At 37.8% G+C, this 16379-nt stretch overlaps 1 protein-coding gene across 1 annotated transcript in view; it reads left to right on the forward strand.

The window, feature by feature from the left end:
• TRPA1 (transient receptor potential cation channel subfamily A member 1) overlaps positions 1-13981 on the forward strand; it is a 52537-nt gene extending 38556 nt beyond the window's left edge. Inside the window, exons 18-27 of the mRNA XM_090282814.1 lie at positions 796-866; positions 1408-1570; positions 2903-2992; positions 4854-5023; positions 6544-6673; positions 7090-7272; positions 10281-10349; positions 10799-10912; positions 12468-12565; positions 13118-13981. Of these exons, the coding sequence (XP_090138940.1) occupies positions 796-866; positions 1408-1570; positions 2903-2992; positions 4854-5023; positions 6544-6673; positions 7090-7272; positions 10281-10349; positions 10799-10912; positions 12468-12565; positions 13118-13316 (1287 nt within the window). The 3' untranslated portion in view covers positions 13317-13981. The remainder of the gene's footprint in view (positions 1-795; positions 867-1407; positions 1571-2902; positions 2993-4853; positions 5024-6543; positions 6674-7089; positions 7273-10280; positions 10350-10798; positions 10913-12467; positions 12566-13117) is intronic.
• Positions 13982-16379: the final 2398 nt, after the last annotated feature.

Genomic DNA, 16379 nt, shown 5'->3' on the forward strand with positions numbered 1-16379 from the left:
TCTCCCTCTTCAGGGAGAAGCCTAGGAGCTGGGAGTTTTCCCTGTCTCTGGCTGACTGTTCCATGATGGGGGAGAGGTTGTAGGGAGTAAATGTCATGAATTTTCCTACTGTCTTTGGCTGCGGGCTCACCTGTGGTGCAGGAACCTCTCAGCTAGTTTTCTGGCTTTCTCACAAAGGCAGTTGGTCCGTGTATTGTTGTGGAGTTGGGGTCTCCCATCCCAGTGGCTGAAGAGTGGTCTGGGGCTTCCTATTCTGCTATCTGGCCAATATCACTTCTTCTATGTATTTATTGAATAATTAAATTTTAATTTTAATACAATAAAAGTTTTTAAAAGTTAATTTGAAATGGATACTAATAGTTATCAATAATGCATGAAAACATAAAATACAGACTAATTTAACTACTATTATGTGTACTTTACTGTTTAAAATTTTTCTAGAAACGTAAGCTTGAGTTTCTTCAAGCAAAGACCAAGGGTGTAGCTCTTGCTTATTGAAGTCCTTTCCAATTGTAACTTGTGTAAGATTGAAAAGCTTATGCCAGCTCAACAGCAGAGAAACTGAGAGAGACAAAATGAATCAGACTCTTGCATCTGTAGAAAATGTTTCTCTCTAGCTTGTGTTTTTTAAAAATACATTCTTGTTGTAATTTTTGGTTTTTCAAATTTTCTAAAATAAACAGCTGTTACTTTTATAATATCAAATAAAATTATAAAACCAGCAAACAAAAAGCTTAGTTTATACTTGGTAGCTTAATAGGATTGCATTTTTACTGATCTTTTCTTATTTCTCAGATGATGGTACAATATAACCGCATAGAGCTTCTCAACCATCCTGTGTGTAAAGAATATTTACTTATGAAATGGTGGGTATTAGGCAGTATTTCTTTTTACTGATATTTCCATTAAATATATTCAAAGTCTTCTAAGTGATTTTGTTTTAATGGTATTTTAATGTGGTACACTTTGAAAAAGAAACATGTCGAAGGCATATTTTGGTATTAAAATTATGATATTGCTTATTTTTTATATTAAATAACATATTTTGGGTTGGCAAGAAATCACTATATAACAACGAGAAACATTCCTGGGCCCTGCCATAGTCGACATAAATGAAGTGGGAGGTGTGTTTCTGGGAAGAGCAATTAACTTAGAGTCAGAAAATATGCCCTAGTGTCTCTGTTCTTCCGTTAACTGGTGAGAGATTTTTGGGTGATGGCTGACTAGGAAGTCGAGATTGATTATTTGAAAATGAAAAAGGTAAATTCAAAGATATTCTTGGTTCTAAAGTTCAGTGAATTTAGCAAATAGATTTCTGAGAGAGACCCTAACTACTTTTCCACAGGTATCTTAAAGAAATATTTTTTGTTGAAACTCTTCAATTATGGCTTATTTATTTTTCTGTAGGTTGGCTTATGGGTTTAGAGCCCATCTTTTGAACCTAGGATCTTACTGCCTTGGTCTCCTGCCTATGACCTTTCTTGTTGTCAATATAAAGCCAGGTCTGGCTTTCAACTCAACTGGAATCATCGATGAAACTAGTGATCATTTAGAAATACTAGACACCAAGGTATTTTTCCATTTATTTTCATATTTTAAGTTTTTTAAAGGAAAAGATTATTAAAAGTATTCTTTTTACCTTAGAAGTACTAACCTCTTATGCACCCCTATGTTCATTGCAGCACTGTTTACAATAGCTAAGTGCTAGAAACAGCCTAAATGCCCATCTGTAGATGAGTGGATCAAAAAACTGTGGTACATTTACACAATGGAATACTATGTAGCAGAAAGAAAGAAGGAACTCCTGCCATTTGCAACAACATGGATGGAACTAGAGAGAATTATGCTTAGTGAAATAAGCCAGGCAAAGAAAGAAAAATACCACATGATATCACCTAATACAGGAAACTAAAGAACAACACAAACAAAGGAACTGAATAGAACAAAGAGCAGAATAGCAGTCAATAGGGGGGAGGGGGGAGGGTGAGAAGGGGGATAAGTAAGGGAAGGGTTTAGTCAAAGAACGTGTAAAAATGACTCATGGACATGGACAATGGGGAGGGATATGATTGTGGGAGAAGGGGTGGGCTGGGTGGGGGAGAGAAATGGGGGGAAATGGGACAACTGTAATCGAAAAACCAAAAAATAAATATAAATAAATAAATAAATAAATAAAAGAAGTACTAACCCCATAATAAGGCTGAAATATCAGGACTTTGATTATATAAGTAGCCTATAGAATTCATATATTGTAGCAGTTTGTCCTAAAATTCTTTGTGGAATGGGAGGGAATATAATTAAATAGGTTAATAAAAAAGTTTGTAAATTAATTTAAAGGAAGTAACATGTATGAGATGCTAGCTTGCATGCTGAAGTATAAAACTTGAAAATTGCTGTAAAAGAAAGCAGAATTGTGGCTGCCAGGAACTGTCGGTAGAGGGGAGTGATACTTAGTGGGTACAGGGTTTCCATTTGGGGTGATAAAGAAGTTATGGAGCAAGATGGTTGTGATGGTGAATAACACCTTGGATATTTTTAATGCTGTAGAATTGTACATTTTAAAATATAAATGTACATATAAAATGTAAAACCCTTAAAATGAAAAATTTTATATTATGTGTATTTTACCAGAGTAAAATAATTTTTTACATAGGTCTTCAGATTCGTATTCCTTCAGAATTCAGTTGGCAGTTTTTAAACCACTTTTAATTTGGACATTATGAAATGAGTATGTGTCATCTTTATATTGGCATAACAGTAATTTTCTGTTTAAAGCAAATACGGACAGTACATAAAAATGAAGAAAAAAAACAAAAATATTTTATAGTGGAAATTATTAAGAAATTGGTGTTGTTTTAATGTATATCCTTATAAGTGCTTTCTTACATTACTTTTATTTCAGAATTCATATTTTATAAAAGTGTGTATGATTTTAGTTGTCTTATCAAGTTTGTTTGGATATTGCAAAGAAGTGCTCCAAATTTTCCAACAGGTAAATAATGCATTTTATGTCTCTAAAGTTATAAATATTTTAATATGAAGAATATAAATTAATTGCTAAATTATTAGTGAAACAATGTACAGTATGTCAGAATAAAAGTCACATACCTTGACAATTGTGTAGATTGGAAACACCAAGCATAAACTTTTCCAAATGTAGAAATCACATGGTTTTAGATACACGCCCTACACTGAAATGTGCTTACTTGATACATCTGAAGCAGAAATGTTCCAAATTGACAAGTCTATATGGGTCAATCTGGCTACAAATGAACTTATGAATGACTTTTCTGTGTTTTATCTGATATCAGTTTAATATTTTGCTAACATAAAGGTTAGATTTTGAAAGTAAATGTTTATAAAGAAGTTACTTGGGCCAAGACCCCATTTCAAAATGTGTTTTTCTTTGAGTTCCTTTCCTAAAAGGAATACTTTTCTTTACTATATATAATTTCAAGTTATAATGAAAGTTGGAAACTTTTTAAGCAGTTTTTACTTTCTACTCTATGAAGTTCAGAACAGTTGCAAGAATTATGGAAATTATCTACAGGTCCTTGTTTTGGTTGATGAGTGGTGCCAATCTTTCATTTCTAAGACTTTTATTATTCATTTTTGGGGTATACTTCTTATGAATGTTATATTTTTAAGTTACGTATCTTTTACACAATACCTTATTTTCTGTGAAAATTACCTCATTATGTGACATAAGCACATAAGTACTTGCATAATGATAGTAGTGGTTTGCATTTGTTTTATAATATTCATTGCAAGTACTTTTATCTGTATATAGTTTCAGTAAATTGTCACAGTTCTGAGAGTTAAGCTGTATTGTTCCACTGTATATTAAATGATTTAGGACATATTATTTAGTATCTCATCATTTTCATTTTTTAAACACGAGAATTACAAATTTGGTTGCCACATTTTTTATTGCTATTTGAATGGTCTACTCTACATGACATCTTTAAGAATAGAAAATATACCAAATTATTATGGTAATTGATTCTTAGCACAGGTCTCACCCCTCCTTATAAGTAGCCTTAGTTGCTTTACAATAGTCCCTCTCTGTATCGCACTTCACTTACTGCAGCCTCACTGTATCGCGGGATTTTAAAAAATATTATGTTTAATTACTTATTGCAGATTTTTTGCTATATCACGGGATCTTACAGTACTGTATACGTATGTTGTTAAGGTTACATAGGTTTAAGAGTGTAGAATATGTTTAAGAACATAAGCAGTATTTATAAAAGTGTGAAAAAGTTTAATAAAGGAGTGGGAAAGGTTAATAAGGGAGTAGGAACGGTTTCTAAGTGTGTGGGAAGGGTTTATAAAGCCTTAAAATATATATATAAATACTAAAATAAATGTAAGTTTCCTACTTCGCGGATTTTTACCTATCTCAGGGGGGCAGGGGGAGCCTAGAATGTAATGCCCGCGATAAGTGAAGGAATACTGTATATCCTGAGAAATCCACATTCATGTCCATATACAGACAGAAAGGAATTGCTAAACCAACATGCAGCCTCCTCTCATCCCCTGTGTTTTCCTTAAAATTGATTGGACTCCATAGGGAAAACCTAGAAATTCATAGAATTTCCTGAGGCATCAGACTCCCAAAGTGCCAGGTCAATGCAAGAGTCTGCGCCACCTTCAACAATGACATAGATCCAAGGCTCTGAGTTCAGTCCAGCATGGCAGGAGCTGACTCCTTGGTCCTAAACTTCCCAGCTGCAATGCCAGAAAAAATGTAAAACTGTTGTGATTGGTTACATATAATACATAACCATCCATAAGATGCTAGGTCTTACATCTCTACAAATGTGGTAATTCTTCATTCTTTTCAACCACAGAAAAGGAATTACTTTTTGGATCCCAACAATGGACTTGAGTGGATTATCTACACAACAAGCATCATTTTTGTGTTGCCCTTGTTTGTTGGTATACCAGCTCATGTGCAGTGGCAATGTGGAGCAATTGCTATTTACTTCTATTGGATGAACTTCTTATTGTATCTTCAGAGGTAAAACCAGCTTGGATGATATCTGTATCTTTTAAGCATGTTTAATATCAAAAGAAGAACTATTTATTATAAATCCCATAAATGCATAACTGGTTTATTCCTTATCCAGGTTTTGTAGACTGTGAAGATATCTTTTATATACTATTACAGAGACTGGGAGAGAGATTTACAGTTCAGAATGTAGATGAGGTTTCTTGCAAACATAGCACTATTGAAATTTGGGTTCAGATGATCCTTTGTTGTGGGGCTGTGTCCTGTGCACTGTAAAATGTTTAGCAGCATCCCTGGCCTCTATCCTCTAGATACAAGTAGCAACCGTCCCCCATCCATGGAACAACAAAAAATGTTTCCAGACAATTGTCAAGTATCTTCTAGGTGGCAAAATCACCCTGAATCAAGAACCACTGGTCTAGATAAATCTGAGGGAGCCAATGGATATAAAAGTATTGGCTATTCTTGTTTTGTCTGGTATTATTTGGTAATTATTTACTTTAGATTAACACAATCAAAATGAAATTATTGGTATGGGGATAATACTGATAGAAGAGAAAAAGTAAATCCAAAGAATCTAATTCTAGAGGGGAAGGAAGGGCTGCCTTCCATCACTGCTAATGTTGAGATAAATATATCATTTCACATAATCTTAACACTAGCAAGAGGTAAATGTTATCACTCACAGTCTATGAAAGAAGAAGATGAGGCACTGAGTTAATAACTTGCCCAAGATCTAAGCTCAGAAGTCAGAGGTATCGGCATTTCACCAAAACATTTCCAATCCTGGAGTTGAGCCCTGCCCCCCAAGCCCCCTACTTCTGGAAAGGACATGATCTGGTAGGAAGAACAATGTCCTGGAAGGCAAGAGGCTTTAAAAGAGGTCCAGGCAGTGCCACTCTTTTGGCTTTGGCATTATCAGTAACCTTAGCAAGCTACTGGCTGTCTCTGTGAACTTGAATTATAAAGCCTCTGAAGTCCCTTCCAACTTTCAAATCTTGTGGCTCCCCTTCTAACAGGGTATCTTTGCCAAGGGTAGAGTACAAGATAGTGGCAAGATGACACCCATTATCTACCCAAACATTTTACAATGTAGGTTGCTAAGGGTGACACAGGAATGCTCAGGGAGCTGTAAGGATGGCAAATGTGAAGCAGGTGTATGTGTCCTGTGACAGGTGCCTGCAGGTGCATGGACTCATCACCCCCCACTGATGCACCACACAACTCTCCTTTCACCCCATTATCATCTGGCAGCACTGTCTCTGATCCTGGGAAGCTATGACTTCTCTCTCCTACTTTGGTTAAGTGGTCAAGAGAGGAAAACAAGAAGAAACAAAGCAGCTTGAATGAACAGCTTGAAAATAAGACTTGACTGTTCATGAATTCTCATGCCTTCTTTTTGGAAGCAACTGACTTCTGTTACCTCATTTGTGAAAACCAGTGCCTAGTGCATGATAAATACTGACACTGAATGACATACACTGGACCAGAAAAGTGAATAAATATTTTAATTTTTTAAATATTCCTAGATTTGAAAACTGTGGAATTTTCATTGTTATGTTGGAGGTAATTATGAAGACCTTGTTGAGATCCACAGTCGTGTTCGTCTTCCTTTTCTTGGCCTTTGGACTCAGCTTCTATGTCCTCCTGGGTATACAGGTGAGGAGCTGTGGTTCATATTATTGCTATAAATATTAGAAATAGGTATTTATATTTAAATCTTAATGATATATATAAAAGCAATAATGACACAACAATATTTGGATGCTCTCATTTTATCTGATATATTAGTATTCAAGTGATTTTCATTACAGGAAAAAGTATAGCCTTATTAAATGACTTTTTCCATTGTCAAAAAGTCTGTGTCATGTATGATGATTTGTTGTATGTGCAGAAAAGACCATTTCGATGACTATACTACTAGTTTATTAGTAGTTTTTATCACTGTATTTTAGTAACTATAGTTCTATGACTTTAAAAATATTTTAAATATGATTTTTATCATTTTAATCTCCAGGAAACATTTTTTCATTAATGTATTTTGCATTTCATTTTCCCTTACCATCTTTCCTCAGGATGCTTTCAGCTCCCCATTGCTTTCTATAGTCCAGACCTTCAGCATGATGCTAGGAGATATTAATTATCGCGATGCCTTTCTAGAACCATTTTTGAGAAATGAATTGGCATATCCACTTCTATCCTTTGCACAACTTATTATCTTCACAATGTTTGTCCCAATTGTCCTCATGAATTTACTTGTAAGTAATTTATCCTTGTATTTCCTGTTTGATCGTTTGGGGCATTTAATAGTAATTGCTCTTCGTTTCCATAATCTCCCTCCGTGAAAGGAAAAAGAGACACCTATGACATTAATTCTTTCAATGTGCCTGGGGTGTGCCAGGCACAGTGTGAAGCCCAGGGAATGCAAAGGTGCATTCACTTGGCAAATGCTTATCAAGAATCTTCTAAATGCCAGACTCTGATCCAAGTGTTAACAGTCATGAACAAGGCTGATCAATACCCAGTCCCCACAAAATTATAAACTTGTCACGAAGTTAAGTAGTGAACAAAGAAATATGTAGCATCATGCCTTGGGGCTGATAAATGCTCTGAAGAACTTCAAGGCAGAAAAGGAATAAAGATGAATGATGTGCTTTGGAATTGTTGGCAGGTGGAAGAGAAGGCTGAAGTTTAGACAGACACCTTCATGGTGTGAAGGAGGAATAAGTCATTTCTTGAATCTCTCTTGGACCAGAGATTTAAATGGGGAGGGCACCTGCAACATTCAAGTGCCCCTCCCTAAAACAATCAAAGGCTGACCACCCCCAGCAGACATGATCATGCCTTTCCACAAAGAACCTGTCCAGCCACAAGCATGCTGGCCAACACAGGCAAGAATATACCCCAGGTCCATGGAGAGCCCTATCTAGCATTACAGGGCATGTTTTTTCCCCTGTTCATTTATTTGAATATGCACATATTCCACAGACTTTATAATTCTGACTATGCACCAGGGACTGTGCTAAGCAGTGTTTCCAGAAAGAAAAAATAATAACACAGACTACTTAATGTTTTGATTCACTTACTTGACACAACTCCAGAAGTTTATTTTGGTGACCTAGAAAAATAAAAGATGGCACTAAGAGTAATAGAGAGTGACACAAAGCCCACATTCCTCTCTTAGAATCACTTATGTTTTGGAAGATCATTATCTAGAGGAGAATTTGGCTGAGCAGTAGTACAGGTCGATGCCTTACTCAAGATCCACATATCCAATACCCATTGAGCTTCTCTGCCTGCATGTCCCAGAACAAAATCAAACCCAACAGAACCGAGACTGACAATATTCTCCTTCCTTCAAATTGTCTCTCATATCTTGGAAAATATTCTCCATCCACCAACCCCCTTTTTCCTCAGGTTTTTTTTTTTTTTTTCCAGTAAATGTTTGCCTCTTAGACCTACTCCATATTAGCCTTCACTTTCATGGTTCCTCATCCGTATTGCTGCAGTACACTGGAGAATTTCTTTATCTTGTCTCATTTCTCTGCTTAATCCTTCCTGCAAATTATCACAGTGATGTTCTGATAATGAAAAGCTGGACCTCTCAGTGGCTCTTTTAATTTTTTTCTATGAGTTTTTTAAAGTTTCAATTCAGCCTAAATCCATGAGCATGGCAGCCAAGGGTCCTCTTGCTCTGGATGCTACCCAGACCTTGCATGAATCAGAAGAAGGTAATAATAAAACCTACTTCCTAGATTATTATGAGGATGACGCGAGCTAATACAAAGCATTTAAACCATGATATGCCTTTAATAAATGTTAGCTACTATTCAATATTAATAGCATTTGATTAATACTTCATTGTTCATTTGTTACTTAAATTAGTAAATGTAAATGAGATTTACATTTACAAATAAGCTTATAACTTATATTAATAAATTATAGTGAGACTCAAAAGCTCAGATGACTCACAAACTATAAATCCATGACTCACAAGCTCAGATGTCTTCAGAGCCCAGGCAAGTACATTTCACGTATGAAGCCGCAGTTATGAGACCTTTGGTTTTGAAAGGGGCTGATCTCGTCGGCAGCCGTCTGTCTCGAGAGACGATGGTGTAGCTTCTTAAGAGTCTATCTGCACCGCCGAGAATGGTTGTGCAGTCCAACTCGGGAGTGACACGGTATCTGTCTCCTCCCGTGTTGAATCAACATCTTGCGATGACGCTGGAGTGTCCTCTCCAGTGAAGCTGAAGCTACAGAGCCTGGGCAGGGTGATATGGAGGGTCTGCTGTTGCCCATGCAGCAGACCCAAGGGGCTGATCTAAACCAGGGAAAATGCCCATCTCAGGACTTGCAAATCAAAAACCAAAACATTATCCCACCAAGTAAAACCTACTTGCTGACTATATTTGGTTCTCAATGCTAGTTCACACACCCTGGGATATACTCTCACTGCTTATTCATTCAGTGGCTACTTTGTGTGCCTACTATGTGCTCTGCACTATTCTGGGCACACAGTGGTGACCTGGACAGACAGAGCCCCCCCTCTTTCCTGGAGTTTACTTGACTTTGAGCTCCGTGAGAGCAGGGATTGGCTTTTCCTCTCAGGTTGCAGCAAGCAGGGGCTGGTTCAGAATAGACAGGTACCGAGTGTCTAATAGTGAGAGAGTGAATGTAAGCAATTTAATTTGGACTGAATAGAACTGAGCTGAGACCTTCCCCTCTCCTAATTCTCTTTAACCATGGATTTCTAAATGGGTCTTTTTTTTTTTTTTTTTTTTTACCAGAACCTTCACCAACCCCTAAAATGTACCTTTTCCTGCCAAACATAGATATAAATTCCTTCATTCCCTGAATTTAATGTTTTAACTTTTCCATGTTGTCCAGTCTCTCTTATTTACTTCAGATGCTAAACTCCTACAGTTTCCAACCATGTTGCATGGGTATTACCAACTGCATTTCCTATCACATCACCCATGCCCTCTCCAAAAAGAACATACTTTTAGTTTTAAATTAAAATGAATTTCAGATTAATTTGTGTCTTAACTTTTCATGATAACAGTTAAGATTATTGGATCCACCCACATGGCCATCACTGTTACCAAGTTATAAAGGTTATGCAGTTTCCTGTAAGGTGTGTGAGCAGTGTTTCCAGGGAGCTACTAGTAAATTCCACGCCCACTCTCACAGGACCCAGAGAGAGCTTCAGGGCGTTGTGACATAAGCCATTAAACTGGTAGTGATTGAATGCTGTGCTGTGCTTCAGATTGGTCTGGCAGTTGGTGACATTGCCGAGGTCCAGAAGCATGCACTGCTGAAGAGGATTGCTATGCAGGTGGGTATCACATTTTTTTGAAGTCAGCACCATCCTGACTATACACCATAAGAAGAGCTGAGCTCTGAGAACAAGCTGTTGAACATGGGCATTTTCTCAGTACTGAAGAAAGCCATGCTGTGCCTGGTGTGCATGTCTCTGGTGTACCTCTGGGAGTCAGGAAATCAAAAAGGAAAAGGGAAATTCCTATAGCGATCTCCACAGAGAAATTGAGAAATTTCTTGAGCCTCTGTCTGTGTCAACGTATGGCCAGCCAGGTGGCTAGTCCCTGCCTTGTCAGTGGGTGAGGTGAAAGGGGTGAAGGGAACCTGGCCAGACCAGCTGCTTATGCACACATTGGGACATCGGAGTTAATTTTCAGTTGGCTTGTAGTAACGATTGTGTCTGTTCAATGACTGTTCCAGATGCTAATTAAGCATTCCTATTGATTAAATCCAAATATTCTTTAGGTAGAACTTCATACCAACTTAGAGAAGAAGCTGCCTCTCTGGTTCCTACGCAAAGTGGATCAGAAATCCGTCATCGTGTATCCCAACAGACCCAGATATAAGAGAGGGTTATTAGTAAGTACCTGGAACAAACCTCCACATAAGCAGGGTGACACTACTTGACGTTCATTCATGGTGTATCCCTAAGGGTGCCCTTTTCCACACTTTGAATCTCTCTGCTTGTGGGAAGCAAATAATTGTGCTTTAAAAAAAAAAGTGCAGGATGCAGCCAGGATGATAAAATGATGGGCCGTGCAGAGGGAGATGTTTATCTCTGTTTCCAAGTGGCTCCAACAGTTTCAGTGTTAAATATGTGCTATGTCCCTGTGAGCATTGGACAGGTGGACCAGCTATACCATTTAATTATCCTTTTCATAGAGGAGAAATGCTTTGTTTTCCCCTAATCACATGTCATTTACATATATGTGCAGTGTGTCTGTGCATATAAAGAACATGTATGATGTATACATATAGAAAACACACAAAGATTAAGCAAGGCCATTACATTATAAGGGAAAATGGACTATATTAAGAGTCAGAAGCACTGGATATTAATTCTAACCATCTCTGGGCTTCTTCTTACCTCTATGAATATTCTGAATTCTTTGTAGGTTAATTTTCCATTGTATAGTGTCATGAAAAGATAAAGTCAACCTAAGTATCAGCCTAGGCTTTATTCTGACTCTATACTATTTTCCTCTCTGATTTCACTCACATCCATGGTTGCAATTACTACCTAACACAGAAGCTCAACATTGATTCCTCTGGGCTAGAGCTCTCCTTTGCATTCAGGGCCCCTATATCCAGCTGTGTACTTGACATCTTCCCTGATGTGTCTCAAAGGTCCCTCAAATTCAGTGTGTCCAAAACAAACTCATGTAAAAGCTCACAACTCTCCCTCCTCCCTGTGTCATGCCCTCCCCTGTGGGGAAAAAGTGAAAAAACCCATCTTTCTCCAAAGTCCCTTATGTCAATTAATGTCCACACCAGTCATTTGCTTGTGCAGGACGTCAGCCTTGACCTCTTCCTCCCTTTTCCTGACCCCTCACATCCAGCCAATCCCAGGTTTGGGCCATCTGACTTCCTGGGTGGCCTGTGCAAGTGGCCGTCTCCTCTTGTCTGGGCTCCTAGAATTACCTCATTCCCTCTACCATTTCCAGCCCACTAATGCTCTAAAGGCTATACATTTTTAATAGATATTAACATAGCATTTCAGAAATTTCCCCATGTGAAATTCAGCTGTATCAGATAATGGTGCAGGGCAGTTTGAGAGAAATAACAACTAATCCTGTATGAAATACCACCACTTATGAAGAGCATTTTTCATGGGAATTTTCTCATAAAAATGATTCATTTAAACCTTTTCCTAAACAATCCTCCACTCCGGTTCAGTCCTCTTTCTGCATTACTTATACATCTTGTATTTTCCTCTGTTAGAATGTATATAATTCTGTTATATATCTCTCTGCATGTCTATTTCTCTCAACAGACTCTGAGCCCCTTGAGGGCCATGGCTCTCAAGTATTTGCGCTAGCACACCCTGGTTCAGTAGCTGAATCATGGCACATGTTCAAGAAATGGTTCCTGAGTTGAGTTTAACTTGAGTAACTGTTACTCTTTTATCCCATAGCGTGTATTTCATTATATCTTTTGCACCCAAGAAACAAGACAAGAAGTACCAAATGTTGATACAGCTTTAGAAGTAGAAATACTGAAGCAGAAATACCGGTATGTATGTTTTCTCTTATCTGTATTTGAGAAACATAAAACTCTTAAATAATGATGCATAGTATAAGGTTATACTGTATATTTGTGTGTATCTAATGTGTTAAGGCATGCTTTAACTCACTGATGTTGCTAGTAGATTGAGAATCATGAGTTTCTAGACCCAGCAACTTATTTGCTGCTATTCACCAATCAGTATCTTATGTTGCAGTCCTCATGAGCCATCCCAATTCATACATCAAAGCTCTGACAGATTTTGAGAATCCCTGGAGAAGCTATATAGTGTACAGTGGTTGGGTGTGAGGGTTTTAGGGTTTATTTGCCTGAGTTCAGCCACTTAACCTTTCTGTGCAACAGTGTTTTAATCTTTAAAGTGGGAAGAGAAATAAATGAGCCATGAATCAATAGTGTAACCATAGGAAAATTGCTTAAACTTAAAAGGATTCTGGCTATAACCTGTGCACAGGTAATCTGATGCAGAACACTTCTAGTATCAAGGCCTTTGTGCACTCAAAAGGGCTAAAATAAATTCATGAAACCTGTGTGTCCTTTTAGGCTGAAGGATGTGACTTCTCTTCTGGAAAAACAGCACGAGCTTATTAAACTCATCATTCAGAAGATGGAAATCATCTCAGAGACAGAGGATGAAGATAACCATAGTTCTTTTCATGATAGGTATAAAAAAGAGCAGTTAGAACAAAGGAATAGCAAATGGAATTCTGTACTGAGAGCAGTAAGGGCCAAAACACAGTGACTTTAGCAGTAGCTACTTATTGCAGCAGGGCTTCCTGCATACATGTTTCTTGTATTTTAAGCACAAATATACAAATATACACACTGGGTCTAACTTCCAGTTTGGAAAGGGTAAGGAAAAGGCAGAAAGCTGATTCTATTTTCCTCCATGTGAAACCATAGTTCCTGCGTCATATGTATGAGTAAACTATCTCTCCCTAGTCATATTTTCTGCCAGTCACTCTGTATTGGGGATATCCTTGCTCATATGTTCAGGTTGGACTTTACCTCTCATTATTTGAATAGGTAGAAAGTAATTTGCTGGAACACACATTTCTGATGATAAGGAGTAATAAATGTAACAGTTGAGCTAGAATACAAATGTCAATACTAGATTCCTCCTTGATAATTATACAATATGTAATTCATTAAACAGTGAAGGATTACATTGGGTTCTACTATTTGGCATGCTTTCTTGTGCTGGAAAATCCCGTGGGTGGAACCCTGTGTGCTCTGTTCTGATCGTAAGATATGGCCCCATCACTCTGCTCCCAGCACACCTGATGTCACTTTGAGTTGAGTCTCAAATCAACAGACCTTACGATATGCATGAATGTTACTGCAGATAGCATGTGTTATTTCTGTATTTTGTTTGCCAATGATCATAATAAATGTAAAACCTATCTAGTCACCCCAGTGATTATTGTGTGAGCCATCCATTGCATTTAGGCAAAAATGCCGCCATCACAAATGCTCTCTTTTCTTTTGATGCCCAGTGTCAGTCACTTGCCTTTTCATTGATTTTTCTGGGGCCTGGAAGTCCTAGAAGAGCATGTCAAGGTGGTTGGGTAAGGGCCCTCACCAGGGTCACAGGCTTCTGATTCTATTCTCAAGCAGTGAACAGAATGAAGGATCTCTCTGCAACATATTTTATAAGAGCATTAGTTTCACAAAGGCTCTGCCTTCATGACCTAATCGCCTACCAAGGATCCCACCTCTTAGTACAATTATATTTGGGGGTTAGGATTTTAACATATGAATTTTGGGGGTACATAGACATTCAGGCCATAGAAAATGACAAATAAGTTATAAATTACTTGAAAAGGGTATTTACCATTTCCTATAACCATGACTCTTGTCTGCCATTTATAAGCAACGGTAAAAATGATAAAACTAAAGCACTGCAAAAGAAATAGGAAAAATTTAAATTCAAACTTAAAATAATATTTAAAAGATAAAAAGGCATTTATTTCTCCAGCTATGGTAAATAATGGACTTTGCACTAACTTACCTCCCCGTCATACAACTACAAAACTGGACAAACTATATAAAATGATGGATTTTAGACAAAAGACAGATAGAACTGTGATCTATGAATAAGGGGGGAAACGTGGTGTATTCTATATTCACCTCCTTCAAGATGTTCCTCTTGATTTATTTTATTTTCCCCTTTGCCCCAATTCTCATGTTTATTCCCTCATGACCCTAGGAGACAACAACCCTCAGGAATCTCTAGCCATGTACACACCCCTGTGTTATATTGAACAGTGCTGTTGTGGGTGTGTTTTTATTTATATAGGTGCTATTATGCTGTGGTTCTTCTTCTCTTTCTTACCTCTTTACAATGGACATTATGTCTATAAGGTACAGCTGTGGTACCATCTGTCCATCTAATACAGGGCTTCCAACAGCTGCTTACTGTCATTGTGTTGGGTGCACCCCACACTGGACTCAGATGTCTTGGTGGCTCCCACCCCCCACTGTCACACACATTCTCAGACACACTCACACTCATACAACAGACTGCTGAGTGACAATATGCACTATAAGAAGATGGCGGGGCAGGCAGATATGGCTCGCCTCTTCACACAACCACATCAAAATTACAACTAAAAGATAGAACAAACATCATCCAGAACTGTCAGAAAGAGAGTTGAATAGAAGTCTGACCACTACGGAATTAAAGAAACCACATCAATCTAGATGGATGGTTGGACAGTTAGATAAGTAGACAGATAGGAAAAAAATAAGCATACAAGTGTTTCTCTTTATCATTTGCTCATTTTTCACAGGAGTGAGGTAAGGAAAGGACTGTGAATAACTTACTTGACTTCAAAAGTAAATTCCTCTGATTAAAATTTTTCTTTAATGAGCATGGGTCACACATTTGATCATGTTTTTAGAGCAAATACACATATCCCTTACCACTAGGGTAAATACTTAGGAAAGACAAAATCCTAGATGAGCCAAAGCCTGCCCAAACTTCTAGTAATACTCAAAAGGACTTTTAATGAAATTATATTTGTAACTTAGAAATGGAGAAAGAAATGGACTGCTGCCTGGGGCCACGTGTGTAATACTCACGAACACAGGAAAGAGGGAACAGGACCTTAGATAATGTCTATGTCTGTACTTTCTGCCAATCTTAAACAGAAAACAAGTCTTGAGGAAGTACAATGGACACCAGGCAATGACACAGTCTAGGCAAGGTCTTCTCTTTCTGGAGGTCCAGGGGCAATGGGGGTAACAGTTGAAAGCCCTCAGAGAGCAAGCATTTTTTTTTTTTTTTTGCAAGCCAAATTATTTAGTTTTACGGCACTATGTGTGTTTCTCTTTTTACCCAAGAATTTACTGTAGTTTATTTTTGGGCACTTTATTCCTGTTTCAACTGTGAGCCAGTTATTGACTTAAGGGATTTTGCTCACACTTAGGTCAGAATATTTAAACGATGAAGCAGAGCCCACCTAAGGCCAGTATGGTAGAGGTGGCAGAAAGTTCTCTCATTGCAGATGTGATACTGTGTGGTCCATCATCCTCTCCTTCCCTATTAGCAGAACTTCTCCTACATCTAGCTCTGGAAGTTGGAGAGAGAGAAAGATTAAAGAAGACTATCTCACTTCCTGCCTACACTTTCGCTCTGGAGCTCTCTCCTTTTCTCCCTCCACTACACTTACTGGAAGTACTCAGACCACTGGTTCTCCCCGCCCAACCCCTGAAGTCAGTAGCTGCTGATTCACAACCACCAATGTGCCTAAACCAAAAAAGGATTAATTATTAATTTTCCTTGTGATCTGGTCATCTCAGG

This window comes from Furipterus horrens, unplaced genomic scaffold, assembly GCF_987537825.1.
Source record: "Furipterus horrens unplaced genomic scaffold, mFurHor1.1.pri manual_scaffold_7, whole genome shotgun sequence".
Classification (NCBI taxonomy): Eukaryota; Metazoa; Chordata; class Mammalia; order Chiroptera; family Furipteridae; genus Furipterus; species Furipterus horrens.